Genomic DNA, 18,466 nt, shown 5'->3' with positions numbered 1-18,466 from the left:
CCCCGGGAAACCCAAAAGCTGGTTTATGGGTGTGGTGGTGGGAGCCCAGATTGGGGAGGGGACCCTAAGGTTGTGGAAAGGAGGAGAGGGACCTCCAGCCCCAGATCCCTGACAGAGTATGGCTGCCTTTGATCCCTGGATAGAGGGTCCTGGGGTAGGATGAAGGGACATGGTGTGTTGGGAGTGGGCAGACAGGGTGGGAGGGTTTCAGGGGACATGGGAGGGATGGGGGGGTGGTTTTATGCCCCGTGCCTTCATGTAAGAGAGGAGCTGGTCAGGAATCTCAGCGAGGACTTCTCGTGCCAGCCCTGCCATGCTCAGCCCTGCGCCGGGACCCCCCGTCATGTAGTCACGAAATGGAACAAACTGGGGGTGGGCACAGGGAGGCAGAGCAGTTGAGGGGGTCCAGGGCTGGGAAGGCCCTGGAACTGTGTGCCCTACACACAGCAGCTCCGGTGTCCCATCCCCATTCCTGATGTCCTAGTGTCCCTCACATCCAGGTACATACTAAGACCCAGTGCCCCCCCCCCCCCTTATCCTGGTACCCCCCCTCCATGTCCTAATGTACTCCCATATCCCAGTGTTCCCCATCTCCCAATGCAGCCCTCTTTATGTCCAGGGCACCCCCACGTTCATGTGCATCCCAAGCTCCAATTCCCCTCCATATCCCAGTGCCTCCCATTTCCCACAGCCCCTACATTCCAGTGTCTCTTCCTATTTCCCAATACTCCCCCATGTCCCACTGCCCCCCTCATCTGGGTCCATCCTGGTGCCCCAGTGCCCCCTTCATTTGCCAGCACACCCTCCTCATGTCCCAGTGCCCCCCACATCCAGGTACATCCCATATCCCAGTGCCCCCCTCCAATGTCCCAATGTTCCTGCCTGCTAATGATGGGGCTTCCCCCCACATCCAGGAACATCTTAAGTCTCATTGCACCCTTTTTTCGCAGCACAGCCCCCCCAAAATATCTTAGTACATGCCCTTCCATGTCCCAGTGCCCCCCACATCCCAGTGTCCCCCCCTTTTCTGTGTACCAACCCCCTTCATGCCAAAGTGCCCCCCATATCCTGATAAACCCCCATGTCCCACTGCACCCCCATTCCAAGGTACATCACAAATCTCAGTGTACCCACTTTTCCCAGTGAAGGCCCCCAACATGTACCCAGTGCACCCAATGTCCCAGTGTCTCCCTCCACTGAGGTACATTCCAAACCCCAGCACGCTCCTTTTTCCCAGTGCATCCCTTCCATGTCACAGTGCACTGCTTCTCTGTCCCAGCACATCCCCAACATCCCAATTCCAACCTCCTCACTATTTCTCAGTAAACTTCCTTTCACATGCTATTGTCTCCTTCATGGCTCAGTGCCTCCCATATCCTAATATGCTCCCATGTCCCACTGCACCCTCATTCCAAGGTATGTCCCAAGTCCCAGGGCACCCTCTTTTCCCAGTGAAGTGCCCCTACCATGTGCCAGTGCACCCCCAAATCCCAGTGCATCCCCCCATCCAGGTGCATCCCAAACCCATTGCATCCCCATGTCCCAGTGCCCTGCCATGTCCCAGTCCACCTTATCATCCCTCCACACCAGTCCCACCAAGTGCACCCCAGGACTGATGGGGCTGATTTGAGCTCCCCAGGGCACCCGCCCTTCCCACCCCTTCTGGGTGGGCTAGGAGGGGGTCCCCAAATTCCTCATTGGTTAGGTTGGTTACCTGGACAATATCACGCTCAGCCACTTTCCCACGGGAAGAGATGCGGATGTCGTCCCCATCCAGCTCCACCATGGCTGGGGGTGATTCAGGGGGGAGGTCAGCAGCACCCCAGTGCCCCCCATCCCAGGATAGGATCCAATTGTGTCCCTCTCAGCCCCACACCCAGAACCCCCAGGCTGGGGTATGCTGAGCCCATTCATATGCTGACACATTCAACTCATAGTTCAAGTGGCCAAGGGACCCCACCCCCATCCCCTCAGCCTTCCCCTAGTTCACCCCAGCCCCCAAATCTTACCATCGAACTCGGCCTGGCCAACCCCCACGATGATAATGGACATGGGCAATTTGGCAGCCTGATGGAGCCAGGGGGTGAAGGGAGTCCCATGAAATTTAATGATGCTGCCACCAAATGAGCCACCCCCTCCTCCCTGCAGCACCCAGGGGTGCCAACACCCCCTCCCCCAAGGATTCCAGTCCCTCACCACCCCCCCATCACCCAAAGGTCTCAGACCTCCCCAATGGCACCAGGGGGTTCCAGGAACTTCCCAGTCCCCTTGCAGCACTCAAGGGTTCCAGACACCCCTGCACATCAAACCCTGGGGGTCCAAGCCCTTTCCCACCTCTCAATGGTCCAAGTCCCTCCTCACTGCCTCCAGCACCCAGGGGTCCACACCGCCCCCCCCCCCCCCCCCCCAGTACCGAGGGCTCCCAGCCCCTTCCCCACCCCTCTGGCACACAAGGGTCCCAACCCACCCCTTCCCTCTCAGCTTCAGTGTCCCAGCTCCTCCTCACCCATCCCATCACCCAAAGGGTCCCAACCACCCCCAAGCCCTCAGAACCCAGGAGTCCAAGCCTCTTCCTACCCCCTAAGAGTTCTAGCTCCTCCTCAACCCCCCAGCACGCAGGGGACTTCAACCTTTCCTACCCCCTCAAGAGTCCAAATCCCTCTCCACTGCCCCCATCACCCAAGGGTCCCAGGTTCCCAGCACCCAGGGGTGCCACCACCCGCCCCAATGCCACATCAAGGGTCTCACATTTACAATGGCCTCTTTGGTCTGGGCCATGTCAGAGATGACACCATCGGTGATGATGAGGAGGACAAAGTACTGGGATCCATCCAGCACCGTGGCCGCCGAGCTAGGGGGACCCTGCGTGACGCCGAGGGCGCAGGGACCCCACCCCGGGGCATGGGGCCCCTCTTACCGGGCAACATGGTTGACGACAGGGGCGAAGTTGGTGGGGCCGTAGAGCTGGACATGGCGCAGGCTGCGCTGATACGCCTCCAGCACCCCCGCAATGCCATGGCACGCCGGGTTTGATGCATCCCCATTCTGCCGCAGGGTCACCAGGACCACGGTAACACCACAGTGCTCACCCATAGACAGGGTGACACCATGGACCCCACCCACAGACAAAGATGGCATTGCTGTGGCCCCCAAATGCTAAGAAGGATGATCTTACTACGTCCATAATGTGGTGACAAGGGAGACACCAACATGTTCCCAACTCAGTGTCAAGGACGATACTGCCATGGCCCCAACCCAGTAACAAAATGATGATGATGCCATGTTCCCATCCCAAGACAAGGATGACACCACCACATCCCCAACCCAGTGACAAGAATGATACCACTATGTCCCCAAGACAGTGAGAATAGGTGACAAGGACAACGTCATCATATGCCCAGCACAGTGACAAAGACCACACCACCACATCCTGAACCTCCTGACAAGGATGATACTACTATGTCTCCAACCTGGTGACACTGGCATGACCCCAAACCAGTCACAAAATGATGATGCTACTATGTTCCCAGCCCAAAGATAAGGATGACACCACCACATCTCCAATCCAGATCCCACCCAAACACACCATATACCCAACTTGGTGATCAAGGATGAGACCACTATGACCCCAAACTGGTGACAACACCAAGCCCCTTCCTAACCTGGTGATAAGTACGACACTACCATGGCCCCAGACCAGTGACAAAGATCACACCACCACAGCCCCAACCCAAGGACAATGTCCCTCCATGTCCCAAATAACGTGACAGGATGATCCCACCATGGCCCCAACTGTATGACAAGGACACCACCCTTAATCTACAGTCCTGTCCTGCCTTGGCCCCTCACCAGTGGGAACTCGTGGGACACATGCCCATCCGGGGGGACCTTGGCACCAAAGCCAAGGGCTGGGAACATTTTGTCACTGTCGTAGTCCTGGATGATGTCCCCCACGGCCCTCAGTGCCAGGCTGTAGGCATTCAGCTGGAAGGGGCTCAGGTAGTGCAGGGACGTGGGCTGCGAGGGGTTCCCTGCACAGGCATGGGGCTCAGCACCCCCATAGCCCCCCCAGCACTGTCATAATCCCCCCAGCACCCCCATAACACCCCCAATATTCCCACAAACATGGCACCCCATGGTCCCAACCCAGTGGCAAGGATGATGTCATCCCCAACACAGTGACAAGGACAAGGATGATCCCACCATGTCTCCAAATGCCACCACATCCCCAACCCAGTGACAACGGTGACACCACCATATTCCCAACGTGGTGACAGAGGTGATGCCACCACGTCCCCAACCTTGTGACAGCTGGTGACAAGGATGACCACCATGGAACCAACAGTGACAAGAAAGACATTGCCATGACCCCAACCCAGTGACAAGAATGGCACCACTCTGTCCCAAATTCAATGGTGATGATGGCATCAAATCCCCAACCTAGAGACAGCTGGTGACAAGTATGACATCACTGCAGTGCCAACACAGTGACAAAAATAACACCGCCATGGCCCCAAACTCACAATAAGGACAATGCCATCATGACCCCACCCCAAGGGAGTGACAAGGGAGACGTAACCATGTCCCCTGCACAACTACAAGGACAACAACACCATGTCCCCAAGTCGGTGACAAGGATGACACCACCATGACACCAAACTGGTTACAACTGTCCCAAATAAATCCCCCAGGGGGGACACAGTTGCCACTCACCATTGGATGCTGTGAAGTCTATGGCCACTGTGAAGTTGAGTTGGGTCCTGGGGGGGTAAAGTGGCCTTAGGGTGACATAGGGACTGACCTGTGGGTTTGGGGTGGGGCACCCCTCTGGCCACAGGCTGGACTGAGTGCACCCATATCACAATTCAGAGCACCCCTAAGTGTCCGTACACTGAGGTGTCAGTGCTGCACCTAAAGGAGTGGATGGGGGTGCTGGGGAACCCCAAATGACCAATTTGCGGGTGCTGGTAAGCCCCTGCCCATGAGGGAGCATCTGGGTGGGGTGCTGAGGATCCACAATGAAAAAGATGGGGGTGGTGGGGATCCTCTTTCCCCAAAGCAGCAGCTGTGGGTGTTGGGGACCCCAAAGCTATTGAAGTGCTGGAGACTTCTAAAGGGAGCAATTGTGGGTTCTGGGGGACTACCAGTGAGGCAGCTGTGGGAGATAGGGACAGCCTGCCCCCAAGGAGGCAGCTGGGTGGGGGTGCTGAGACTCCCAGTGGAGAAGCTAGGTGCGCTGAGGACCCCCCAGTGGAGCAACTGCGCGTGTTGGGGATCCCACAGGGAGGAGCTGAGGATAGCAGGAACACCTCCCACCCCTCCCCCCAATCCCCAAGGGAGCAGCAGTGGGTACTGGGGAGGAGATGGCAGTCCTGGGGACTGCCCTGCCAGTGAAGTAGAGGCTGGGGATGTTGGGGATTCTCTGCCCTTGAGGGAGCAGCCCAGAGTGCTGGGTACCCCCAAGGAAGGGACCCTCAAAATTGCAGCTGGAGGTGATGGGGACCCCCTGCTCACCCGCCTCTGATGTAGTCCAGGAAGGTGTGCTCAGCCTCCACAGCGAAAGACAGCAGTGTCACCTGTGGGGACATGGGACTCAGGGGAGGAAGTGCCCACTCCCCCGTGTCCTCCCCGTCTGCACATCCCCATCCTCACTGTCCCCGAGTTCTGGTACTTCTTCTTCTTCATCTTCTTCCGGGGATTCACCACCTGCACAGATGGGAGGAAAGGGAAGGGGGCTGCTTCTCACAGGGACAGGAGGCCCCAGGGAGCAGTGTAACGGACTGTCACATCCAAGGGGATAGGGGGGCACAGAATACTCTGGGGGGCACCAGTGGGAGCACTGTGCTGAGGTGCAGAGAGGGACCTTGAGAAGCACATGGACTGTGACACCCAGGGGTGCATGTGGGGACCCTGGGGATTGTAGTGCAGCTGGAGATCCACGGTGGGGGCTGGGTACCCTCAAGGGAGCAGCTGTGGGAACCATAACACCCCAGGGGTGCAGTGAGGGGATCCCAACACCCTAGGCTGTAGCACAGGGAATCTTGGGGACTATAAACCTCTATGGCCGCAGCATAAACACCCTGGGCACATGACACCTCAGAGTGCAGGAGAGAGACCCTTGGGTATATATAGCACACCAGGGTGCAGGGCTGGGAGGGACCCTGGGGACCATAACATCCCAGGATTGCATCACGGGGATCCTGGGGTATGTAGCACCTACAAAGAGACCCCAGCATGCAGAGGTGCAGCAGAGAGAGGGACCCTGGGGACCATAACACCAAGGGGTGCAGTGTTAAGACCCCAACACACAGGGGTGAAGCACAGGGTTCCTGTGGACTGTAACCCCTGGGGGTGCAGCAGTGGGACCGTGACCCCCATGGGGGGAGGTGCAGGACTCCCATGCCCTTGTATCCATCCCTCCTCACCTCATACACGTTGAAGTGGCTCTGGCCTCGTGCCAGCTCCCGGTAGCTGGTGGTGAACTCTCCGATGAAGTCGTGGCTGCACAGCCGGTGGATCATTATCAGTCCAGTTAGGGAGGTTCCCATTACCCGGGGGGGATCCCCATCAGTCAGTGGTGTGGGGATGGGGGACTTCCCATTGCCCAGGAGGTTTCCCATCAGCCAGAGTCCCAAATAGCCTGGGGGGATTCCCATCAACCGGGGAGGCGGGGGGCTCCATCTCCCCGGGGATGCAGGGGGTCCTTGTCACCCGAGAGGTGCAGGTCCAGGGTGTGGGGGGTCTCCAGGACCACACACAGCTCACCTGCCATCACGGTCCCAGTCATACACCTCCACCTTGATGGCTCTGCAAGGCAGAGGGGGGGTCACTGACACCCCCAAATCCCAACCTCCCCCCACCCCTCCCCTGGGGACCCATCACACACAACTCCCCGCTCCCTATGGGATTTGTTTTGACGCCTCTGTGGGCTTTTTCCTGCTTTCTTCTCCTACTCCTCAGGATATTTTTATCCATCGTTGCCACAGCAACGTTCAAGGTGGGGCCAAAGCAGTGTGAAGAGATTTTTGCCAGGACAGCAGCTGGTGACACTGGTTTGGGATTGGCAGGGGTGGGGGCAGGAATAGCTCAGCATCAGCTGGGATGCCCATTGCCCAGATGGGTAAACTGAGGCAAAAGCGGGTAACACTGGGGGGCGGGGTTGTGCTACTGGTACCACAGAAACGGGGGAGGGGGTTCTGGGAGCTCAGGTGGCCACAGAGATGGGGGGAAGGGTGTCTCATGGGGCCACAGAGAAGGTGGAAGGACTGCAGGGGGTCCTGAGGTACCACAGAGATGAGGAGAAGGGGGTAAAGAGGGTCCTGAGGTACCACAGACACAGAGGAAGGGATTCTGGGGGATCGCAGAGAGAGGGGAAGGGGATCCTGGGGTACCATGGACATGGAGTGAGGGGGTCTCTGGGAGTCCAGAGGTACCACAGAGATTGGGACATGGGGCGCAGGGGTTCCTGGAGGACCTGGGAGATGGGGGAAAGAAGGAAAAGGGGGTGCTGAGGGCCGATAGAGATGAGAGGAAGGGGGTTCAGGGGGTCTCAGAGGACCACAAAGATGGGAGTGCAGGGTGTCCCTAGGTATGACGGAGATGGGAGAAGGGGGTTAGGGGCCCTAGTGGACCCTAGAGATGGGGGGAAGAGGGAGAAGAAGGTCTTTGGGGCCAAAGAGGGGGTGCAGGGGGTATCAGTCCCCTGGCACTCACCGGTCATGGTCCCCATTGCAGAGGGCACGCACAGGAATGGCAAAGGCTGCCCAGACGGGGTTCAGGGTGTTCCGCACCACTTCTGTCTTGTGGCAGATGGTGAAACTAGGGGAAAGACAAGGGGGTAAAAGGGAGTCACTCCCCCAGCCCAACACCCCCCCAGTCTGTCACCCCCACAGTGCAGTGAGGATTTTTGGACACCCCTGCCAGTGCCAGCCCATGTGCTGGGGCTGAGCCCTCCCATGTGGTGTGGGAGGGTCACTGCAGTTTTGAAGGAGGGTCACTCACGTCCCGTCTTCATTGCTGCGGTAGAAGACCATGAAGGGGTCAGATTTCCCGAAGAAATCCTTCTTATCCAGCTTGTTGGCGCAGAACTGGAGTGTGGCCACGTCCTGGGGGGGTGGAATTGGGGGGGATCATCCAGCCTGCACCCCCTTGAAGGGTGGGATCCTTTGGGGCAGCTCCTCTATGAGGGAAGAGGGGATCCAGGACAGGCAGGACACAGCATGAGGCTAACAGCCCACCCTCTCATCTGCGGGCTAGTGTGTCTCAGCCATCCCTGATATGGTGGGGTCCCCAAGCTATGCCCCCCGTGGCTCACCCGGCAGTTTCCCAACTCTTCAGCAAGGAGTATGATGGTGCCGCACTTCTTCCCCAGAATGCCACTGCCGGGATGAGATGTGAGCAGAGTGGGGGCACACATAGGGTTCCGCGGCGGGGGGGTGGGGGGGTGGGTCTCCCGCACACTCGGCACCCCAAAACTTACCCATGGGAGGCAGCTAGAGCAGGTCTTCTGCCCCGGGAGTGCACGGTGGCTGTCCCCATCCTGCAGGGACACATGCTGAACGGTGATGGAGGGGATCCCCACCCAATAAAAAGCCCCCCCCTCCCAAAAAAAGGAAGTCTACAAAAAAAAGCCCAGCTCCTGTCCAGATTCCAGCACCCTAAAAAGAAGCTGTTTCTCCCCTCAAAAAAGTTAGTCCCCAAAAGACATTCAGCCCCCCCAAAAAGTCAATTCCCACAAAACAAACTGCCCCTGAAAAAGCCAACCCCAAAAAGTGAGACCCCTCCAAAAGCCAGAGCCCCCCCAAAAGCCAGATCCTTCAAAAGCCAGATCCCCCACACCCATATTCCCTCCAAAAGCCACCATCCCAAGAAAAAGCCAGACCCATCAAACCCCACCAAAAAGCCAGACCCCAAAAAATGCATTTCCTGCCAAAAGCCACCTCCAAAAGAAAAAAAAAAAAAAAAAAGCCAGACACACACACACACACCCCCCCCCCCCCCCCTCCAAAATGCCACTGCTGGCTCTGGGGTCTTGGTCCATCCTTGGCACACCAAAAGGGACCTAGGGAGACATGAGGACACTGGGACCGTGAGGGTTCATGTCAAGGGCTTTTCCAGCGGAGGACATTGAGACACTGAGTTTCCCACTTTTTGGAGAAACCCAGGATTTTCTCCAAAGAGCACATAGTGACCCCAGGGATACTGGGGCACAAGCAGGACTTGTGTCAGGGGCTTCTCCATGGGAGAGGTCATGGGGGCATTGGGATCAGTGGGGGAGGTGGCTCACACTGGGGCTTCTCTGGGGCAGAGACATAGGGACCATCGGACACTGGGAACAAGGGGGGCTACCATCAGGAGTTTCTCCAGTGCAGGACATGGGGACCCTGAGGACTTTGGGGACACTGGACAACAGTGGAGGCTCAAACGAGGGGTTTCTCGGGGAATGGGGGGGGAGGTGGGTGGGGGCAGGGACATGGGGATACTGGGGCTGGGGGAGTTCATGTCAGGGGCTTCTCTAGGAGGACCATGGGCATACTGGGGCACAAGAGGGGCTCACATCAGGGGCTTCACTGGAGTAGGACATGGGGACACTGGGGCAAAGCGGGGGGGGGGTGGGGGGCTCACGTCAGGGGCTTCTCCAGCCGGCTGCCGGCTGAGCCCACGATCTCCCCCAGGGTGCAGAATGCCTGGCCCAGGAAATCCTGCAGGATCAGGAATACTGGGTGTCACCAGGGGGATGCCCATCCCAGGGAGGCCAAGCGATCAGGGCTGACTGATCCTGTACTTACATGCTTGGAGAGGTCAGGGCTCTTGGAGTCCACATCATACCTGGGGGCAGAAGGAACATGTGGGCATGGAACAGGAAGGGGGGGCCTTGGATGGGACAGGGATGGGAACAGGGATGGAGACAGGGATGGGATGGTACACAAATAGGGATGGATTAGGTGTGGGAATGGGATGGGATGGGATGGGATGGGATGGGATGGGATGGGATGGGATGGGATGGGATGGGAAAAAGAATAGGGATAGGATGGGACAAGGATGGGTAAAGGAACGGGATGGGATGGGATGGGATGGGATGGGATGGGATGGGATGGGGACAATGGAATGGACAGGGATGAGATGTGGATAGGGACAGGATGGGACAGGGACAGAATGGGGACTGGATAGGATAGGGATGACAATGGGATGGGACAAGGATGTGAACAAGGGTGGTAATGGTCCAGGAATGGGGACAGAACAGGGATGGGGACAAGGACATCCTGGGGGACTGTGCCAGGGTGGCCAGGGGTTGACACTGGGGGTGACACTGGGACCACAGGGGCCACTTACAGGTCAAAGCGCAGGTTCTGCCGCTCCTCAAAGTAATAATCAAGGACAAACTTGTGCAGGAAGTCAGGATTCAGGGAATTGTCAATGACCTCAGTCCGGCCAAACTGGGGACAGTGGGGATAATGGGCTCACAGGAAAACATGGGGTGGGGACAGGGACATGGAGACACAGGGACATGGAGATGTGGTGATTTGGACACCGTGACATGGGGACATAGAGATGATGAGACATGGGGGCTTAGGGATGGGAACATGAGAACATGGGCAGGGGGAATGGGGATACAGGGATATGGGGACATGGAGATGCAAAGTCATGGGGGCATAGGGATGAAGACACAGGGACATGAGGACATGGGAACACAGGGATGTGTGAACAGCACTGGAAAACAGGGGCATGGGAATGAGGGTGGGGCATAGGGATGGGGGCAGTGGGACATGAGAATGTGGACATGGGGATATACAGAAATGGGGACACAGTGACATGGAGACACAGGGATATGACAACGTGGACATGGGCCTAGGGACATAGGAACATGAGGATATGGGGACATAGCAATATGGGGACACAGGGACATGAGAATATGGGGACATGAGATTGGGAAGATGAGAACACATGTGGGCGGAGGAGGTGGGGCAAGGGTGGGCAGCAGGCCCGGGCCGGGGCACGTGTGGGGACATGCGTGGGAAAGGGGTGGGCAGGGGCGGGGAGGACCCAGGTGCCCCTTTGTGCCTCGAGGCCACCCCACCCCCTGCTCATTATCCCGCAATTAACACACTGTTAATTACAGGGGGACGGGGCCTGGCTGCGTGCCGACAGCTGATTGGCTGGCTGCCCAGCACCTCAACATGCTCCCCAGATCCCCAGGATGCTGGTTGGCTGGTCGCTCTGCCCCCAGGCATTGATTGGATGGCTGCTGCATCCCAGAATGCTCATTGTCCAGGTGCTGCATCCAAAGATGCTGATTGCTCACTGGTGACTGGCCAACTGGTTGGCACCCCAACACACTGATTGGCCAGTTGGCCATCACCCCAACATGCTGATAGGCCAGAATCTTACATGCTACTTGTCTGGCTGGCTGCCATTACCCCTGACATGCTGATTGGCCATCTGGTCGGCACACAGACATGCTGACTGTTCCTTGCCCCAGCATGCTGATGATTGGTTGGCCAGCTAGCACCCCAACATCTTGATTGGCTGGCTGAGTACACACTAACATGCCAATTGGCCAGCTGAGCACAGCCCAACATGCTGATTGGCTGCCCCCTACCAATCAGGTCACTCACCTCCCGCCATTGGTCGCTGCCAGGGCGCTGCGTGTACAGCACACAGACTGCAGGGGGAGGGGTCAGGGGAGGCAGGAACCCCCAGAGACCCCCAAAACTCTTAGAGACACCACCATTCCCAGAGACTCCCAAAACTCCCCAGAACGCCCCCAAAACACCTCAGAGACATCCCCGAACACCCCTCAAAACCCCCTAAGCTCCCCCAGACACCCCCAAAATAGCTCAGAGGCTCCCCAAATCCCCCAGAGATCTCCAAAACCCAAAAGACCACCCAAAACCCCCAGAGATCCCAACACTCCCCAGAGTTCCCAAGACCCCCAGAACCCTCCAAAATGTCCTTGAGACCCCCAAACCCTCATAGGACTAGAACAATCCCAGAGACCTCCCAAAACATGTTAGAGACCCCAAAAACTCCCAGAGACCACAACACTCCCCAGAGACACTGATGCTCCTAGAGACCTCCAGAACCCCCAGATCCTCCCAAAATACCTCAGGGATCGTGCCCCCCCCCCCCCCCCCCCCAATCCCCCAGAAACCCCCAAACTCCCAGAGATATAAAAATCCCCTGAGTGCACAACACCTTCCAGAGACCCCAAAACCCCTGGAAACCCCAAGCCCCTCAGAGACTCCCCAAAACACGTAAGAGCCAAAACACACCCCATCCCCCCTGCCTCACTCACTTGGGTCCGACTTGGAGAAGGTGTCCCTGTCCAGGAGTTGCCTGGGGGGCAGGGAGGAGTGAGTGTGAGTGTGTGTGTGAGTGTGTGTGTGTGAAAGTGAGTGTGAGCACCTGGCTGTGTCTGTGACTGTGTGTACCTGTTGTGCAGTCAGATGTGCCCCAGAACACACGTTGAGGTGCACAGCCACATGTCATGCCCTGTTGTGACAGGGTGCGGGGCAGGGTGTGCACAGCCAGGTGTGCCCCAGGACATGGATTGGCATGCAAAGCATGTCTGACACATGTTGGGGGGCCATGCACTTTGGGGCTCAACCATGTGTCAGGGTGCACAGAGTGTTGGTGAGCATGGCCAGGTGTTGGGGTGCACTGCCAGATGTGTCCCACAACACATGTTGGGGTGCACAGACACATCTGCACAGGGTGCACAGCATGACCCATGTTGTACCATATGTCAGGGGTACAGTTATGTGTCAGGACACCAAAATAAAGGCCTCAGGTTGCAGAGGGAGGGTACAGGGACTGCAGGGTGGGCAGGGGGTACAAAGGATGCAATGGTGCAGTGCAGCCCGGCCCAGATTCAGGAGTTTCTGGGTGGGCAAGGGATACAGGGGGTGCAGGGGATACAGGGTCCAACCTGACCCTCCTGCATCCCCAGAATCCCCCAAACCTGACCTTCTTGCACTCCCAGTCCCAGAGACCCCCAAATGCCCCCCTATGCGCCCCACTCCCCTCAGGGTCCCACATCCTCAGCGCCTTTGGCTTACCCAGTGTCCCTCTGTCCCCATACCCAACACTCCCTGTACTCCCCATGCTCCCCAACGCCTCCCAGCACATTCCAAGATCTTCCAGTGAATCCCGGTGCTTCCTAATGCATTTCGGTGCCTCCAGCGCCAGCTGCCTTGCTTCCCAGTGCCTCCCGTGCCTCCCAGTGCTCTTCACTGCCGACTACACCCCGTTCCCTACTGTCTCCCGGTTCATTCCAGTGCCTCCCAGGGGATCTCAGTACATCACAGTGCACCCTGGCATCCTTCGACGCCAGCTGCTGCGGCACTCCAGTGCCTCCCAATGCGTCTCATTGCATTCCAGTGCAACCCAGTGCCCTACAACGCCAGCTGCTCCCAACTCTCCAATGCATCCAGTGCAACCCACGGGATCTCGATGCCTCCCAGCGTACCTCGAGAGCACCCTCCAACGCCGCTCTCCACTGCTTCCCAGTGCCTCTGTGCATCCCAGCACCCTCCAACGGCAGCTACCCCGGCACCACAGAGCAACCCAGTGCCTCCCAGCACTTTCCAACGCCAGCGCCTCCCCGCGCCCCCGCCGCCCGCTGCCGGCTCCCGCCGCGGCCCCGCTACCTGCAGGACACCGTGAGTTCCACGCGAGTGGCCGGGACAGGACCGGGTCCGGTGCCCGGTTCCGAGGCGCCCAGGCCCGCCATGCCCCGGGCTCCGTCGCTGCCCCGACACCGGCACCAGCACCGCGATCGCGATGGGCTCCGCCCCGGGACCGCCCTTGGCACCGCCCGGGGCTCCCGGCACCGGCTCCAGCCCCGCACCGAGGGACTGCCTCGGGGTCTTCTTCGGGACCACCCACCGGGAGACCGGGACTGCCTTTGGCACCGCCCGGGACTCCCGGCACCGGCCCCGGCCGCGCACCGAGGGAGTGGCCCAGAGTCTTCGCGATCGCCAGCGGGGAGACCGGGACCGGCTCGGGACCGCCCCTGCGATCGTGCCCAGATCTGCGGTACCGCCTCCGGGATCGCCCCCGAGGCTGCCTCCCCTTCCCCGGTGCCACCACGGGCCGTCGATACTGCCCCCGGGATCGCCCCGAAATTTTCGCAATCACCCCCAGATTCCTGCGATCTGCCCTCGCACTGTTTCCAGGCCTGCTTCCAAATCCCCGGTACATCCCGGGCCCGGGGGACCCCTCCGGCTCCGCCTCGGAAACGCCCCCAGATCTCTGGGATGGTCCCTGCATCAACCCCAGCGCAGCCTCCACAGTCCAGTTCCCCCCTGGAAGCCCGGTACTGTCCCCGGGATCCCCCCCAGATTCCCGGGATCGCTCCGGGATCAACGCCAAATACCTTGTACCTCCCCTGACCACTGCCACCTCCCCCGCATCGCCCGCGGGGCCGCCTCACCATTGCCGGTACTGCCTCGGACCACCGGTACTGTCCCCAGGATAGCTCTCAGATCTCCGGCATCACCCCCAGATCCCCGGCATCAGTCCGAGGAAGTCCGGTGCCTTTCCCTGCATCGTCCCCTTTCCACCCCCAGTGCCCCCAGGACGCGGGTACCAAGGATCAGCCCCGGGATCCCACCAAGACCACTGCTACTGCGCTAGGATTGCCCACGAAGCTGCCTCCAGACCCCGGTACACCACGGAACAATGGTACCGCCCCCGGGATCATCCCCAGACCGAACCCCCGGTGCTCCCTCCCCGGTAGCCCCAGCACCCCTCTGACACTCCCAGTGCGCCCCCTTGTGCCATAGTGACACTCGATACCACCCACTCCCCAGAATGAGGTCCCAATCCCCCTAGTTACTCCTTAATCAGAACCTTCCCAGTATCCCCATAGCCCCCGTAACTGCAGATGCAGAGTCCCCCAGTCCTCTGCTATCCCCCAGTAGCTCCCAGTATCTCCCCTGCACCATTCTGGTAACATCCAGCAGCTCTCAGTACTGTCCCAGATCCTGCACTGGGAGCAAGGGGTGTGACATCAAGAGCCAGAGGGGCACCCATTCCTGGGGGGGTTACCCAGTGCTGGGGGGGAACCCAGTGTGTGCTGGCTTGAGGACTCCACTGCCAGTTTGAGGGTCCCCAGTGCTGTGTGGGGAGCGCACTCTGGGGGGGACAGCACCAACTCCCCGCTTTCCACCCAAAGCTCAGTGATCCAATGGGTCCACAGTAGAGGGACACTCTGGGGTGTCCCAGGAAACTTTGAGGACACACAGACAGAACACAGCAGGGGTAAATTTGGCTCTCTGGAATCCACTCTGCACACCCAGGAACTGGGGCCACTGGGAGCTCCATGTCCCCAAGAAGAGACACCCACCCCCCCAAGGGCACCCACAAACCCTTTTTGGCGGGACTCACAACCTCCCAGACCCCACTATGCCAAAGACACTTCCCCCACCTCCCCCTAGAACCACCACTCTGTGGGGGAGCCCACCACATCCAACCTCCTTTATTACAAACGAGCAGTACAATTTGGAGGGAGGGCATCCCACACCCCTATCCCGAGGGATACGCCTTGATGACCTTTACATCGTCGAGGGGTCGGTCCTGGGAGTTGGTCTCCACCATGGCTAGGCGCCCCAGCACCCCCATTCCTTGGCACACCCTCCCAAAAATGCTGTGCTTCCCATCCAGCCACTGTGCTGGGCCCAGTGTCAGGAAAAATTGGCTTCCATTGGTGTCCGGCCCTGCATTGGCCATTGCCAGGATCCCAGCGCCTGTGAGACAAGGGGACGTGTCACATCATAGATGGGGATACAGGGAACATGGCCACCCCACAGTGAAGGTTCCAGTATGATGAGGGTCAGGTCATCCCATGGGAGGATGTCATCTCATGGCCAAGATCCCAGTATCATGGGGAAACATGTCACTTCAAGATTGGGATCCTGGAGGGCATCATCCTATGGCTGCGATCCTTGGGACATGTCACTCCATGGACAGGCTCCAGGGGAACCTGTCACCTGACAGAGGGGTCTTAAATGGACATCAGTAACGACTTGCTTCCACTGGTGTCCAGCCCCATACTGGCCATCACGAGGATTCCAGTGCGTGTGGGACATGGGCCAAGGATCCTGGCACCCTGAGGGACATGCCATGCTATGGCCAGGGTCTTGGAGGACATGCCACTCCAGGGATGGGGTCCCGGGGGATATGGAGGACATGCCACCCTATGGATGTGGTCTCAGGGATACGTCATCCCCTGGCTGAGGTTCTGGTGTCATGGGGAAAATGTCATCCAATGGAGAAGTCTTAGGGGAACATGAGGAAGAATTGGCTCCTGTTAGTGTCCAGCCCCCGTGTTGGCCATCGCCAGGATCCTGGTGTCTGTGGGACACAGGGACACATCACACCAGCAATGGGGAAATACACGACAGGGCATCCCATGGCAAAGCTCCTCGGGGTCATGTCACTCCATGGATCAGGTTTTGGGGACACAGAGAACTTGTCACCCTATAGATGGGATCTTGGGGGACAGGGGGAACATGCCACCTCATGGCCAGGGTCCTGGAGGACATACTCCATGGCCAGCCTCCTTGAGACATGCCACCCCATGACTGAAGTCCTGGGAGTCACGTCACTCCATGGATGAGGACACAGGGGGACATCCCATCCCATCCCACAGGTGTGTTCTCAGGGGTCCTGCCCCTCTATAGGTGGGGTCCTGGGGTCCCAGGGATGCCCCTCCAGTGTTCTCCCAGTGCTGGCCCCACTCACCAGTGAATTTCAGGTCAGGGTGCAGCTCATCCTCAAACTGTTTCCCGTAGATGGAGGCACCACCACGGCCTGCAGGGGGATTTGAGGGTCAGCAGGAATCCCTGGCACCAGGGAGGGTCCCAGGAAGATTTCAGAGGCCTGTGCTCACCAGTACCCGTGGGGTCCCCTCCCTGCACCATGAAGTCCTTGATGATGCGGTGGAACTTGGTGCCATTGTAGTACCCACGGCGGCTCAGCTCAGCAAAGTTCTTGCAGGTGCGGGGGGCGTGTTGCCAGTACAGTTCCAGCACAAGTGGGCCCATCCTGGGATGGGAACACAGGGAATGGGAATGGGAAAGGCATCAGAAACAGGGAACAGTAATGGGAATGGGAAAAGGAAATGAGGTCATCCCAAAGTGATACCCACATCCCCAGCTTCAGACCAAAAGCAGGGGTTGTGTTGCCAGTGCAGCTCCAGCACCAGCAGGCTCATTCTGTGAATGGGAACAGCAGGAATGGGAATAGGAACTGGAGATAGAGTCATCACACTGTGATTCCCACACCCAGTTTCAGACCAAAGCTAGGGTTTTTTCTGCTAGTACAGCTCCAGCACTGGAAAGCCCATCCTGGGAATGGGAAAACCAGGAACAGGAACAACACTTGGAATGGGGAACAGCACCAGGAATAGAAACAGGGGATGGGGGCGGTCACCCTGCTGAGAACTCCTCCACCTACAGGGTCAATTCTTGCAGCTGCAAGGCAGGGTCATCCCACTGTGACCCCCAACCCCAGTTTGAGACCAAAGTCAGGGGGCTGTGCTGTTAGTACAGCTCCAGCACCAAGCAGGCCCATCCAAGGAATTTGAAATAGGAGTACTGGAAATGGGAACAAGAACAGGACAGGTAACAGGAAACACTTCAACATGATCCCCCACTCCCCCCCCCCCCCCCCAACCCCCCATCCCCCAGGGTCAAAAAGGGTCAAGGACCACAGGGGTGAGAGGGGATGGGGGGCAATGGGACACCAGGAGGACATGGATGGCTCATGGTACCAGGGGAAACAACCAAGACTGGCTGGTTCTGTGCGGTATCGGGAGACACTGGGGCTAACGGGACACCACGAGATCACTGGGATCTGCCTGGTTCCGAGGGGCCTGGGGGTTACGAACACCAGGGGGGAGGGGGACACCGAGGGAACCAGAGGCCCTCTAGTACCGCGGCGGAAACCAGGACTGGTTCATACTGGGAGATAACGGAGCTGTCCCGTTCTGGAGACACGGGGAGTTTCTTAGCACCTGTGGAGTTCAGGGTCTGCCTGATACCGGGGGCTCACGGACACCGGAGACTGCCCCGTACCGGGAGCATTAGGGACTCAAGAACACCGGGGCTGCACGAAAGCCGGGGGGAGAGGGAGCGGACACCGATTTACCGCCAGTGCCGCGGAAGGAGGTGGGACAAGTAGTGGGCAGGGCCTCCCGTGCCGGTACCGGCGCCGGTACCGGGGCGGTGCCCCGCCCCTTACGTGGTCTCCATGGAAACGGTGGGAGGCTGCCAGGAGTCGGGCGGGACGGCGGCCATGCTGCGGAGGCACCGATGGCGGAAGGACCCTCAGGCGCCGCGCTTCCGGGCCACACCCCCAGCTGTTAGGGGCGGAGCGTGGGGGAGGGGAAGAGCCAATCAGCGAGGCGGAAGGCGAGGAGACTGGCTAATCAGAATGGATGTTTAAAGGACGTAGGCCAATC

General features: G+C 58.9%; 2 protein-coding genes across 2 annotated transcripts; both read right to left on the bottom strand.

Moving 5' to 3' along the window:
• Positions 1-207: 207 nt before the first annotated feature.
• Positions 208-13,732, bottom strand: CPNE5 (copine 5; the record flags this gene model as incomplete). Its single annotated transcript, XM_084220701.1, has 21 exons — positions 208-366; positions 1,715-1,788; positions 2,010-2,067; positions 2,749-2,851; positions 2,918-3,045; positions 3,850-4,031; positions 4,714-4,760; positions 5,515-5,576; positions 5,653-5,706; positions 6,426-6,501; positions 6,766-6,807; positions 7,714-7,818; positions 8,002-8,105; positions 8,315-8,378; positions 8,480-8,539; positions 9,625-9,701; positions 9,789-9,828; positions 10,333-10,436; positions 11,616-11,662; positions 12,296-12,336; positions 13,650-13,732. The coding sequence occupies 21 exons, from the start codon at positions 13,730-13,732 to the stop codon at positions 208-210; spliced, it is 1,710 nt and encodes a 569-aa protein (XP_084076827.1).
• A 1,744-nt stretch (positions 13,733-15,476) lies between these two features.
• PPIL1 (peptidylprolyl isomerase like 1) lies at positions 15,477-18,354 on the bottom strand. Its single transcript, XM_084220719.1, has 4 exons — positions 18,247-18,354; positions 16,895-17,049; positions 16,747-16,815; positions 15,477-15,749 (listed from the first exon to the last, which is right to left on the bottom strand). Exons 1-4 carry the CDS (start codon positions 18,300-18,302, stop codon positions 15,529-15,531), a joined length of 501 nt encoding a protein of 166 aa, XP_084076845.1. The 5' UTR covers positions 18,303-18,354; the 3' UTR covers positions 15,477-15,528.
• Between the last annotated feature and the right edge of the window lie 112 nt (positions 18,355-18,466).

The sequence above is a fragment of the Fringilla coelebs genome (genome assembly GCF_963513975.1).
Source record: "Fringilla coelebs genome assembly, chromosome: 23".
NCBI lineage: Eukaryota > Metazoa > Chordata > Aves > Passeriformes > Fringillidae > Fringilla > Fringilla coelebs.
The sequence above is the reverse complement of the archived record's forward strand: the minus strand, read 5'-3'. Positions and strand labels throughout refer to the sequence as shown.

Coding starts and splice junctions, on each gene's coding strand:
- PPIL1 (XM_084220719.1), bottom strand. CDS start 18,302: ATGGCCGCCGTCCCGCCCGACTCCTGGCAGCCTCCCACCGTTTCCATG. Junction 16,816..16,894: donor AGGGGACCCCACGGGTACTG/GTGAGCACAGGC, acceptor ATCCCCCTGCAG/GCCGTGGTGGTGCCTCCATC. Junction 15,750..16,746: donor CCCTGACCTGAAATTCACTG/GTGAGTGGGGCC, acceptor CTTGTCTCACAG/GCGCTGGGATCCTGGCAATG.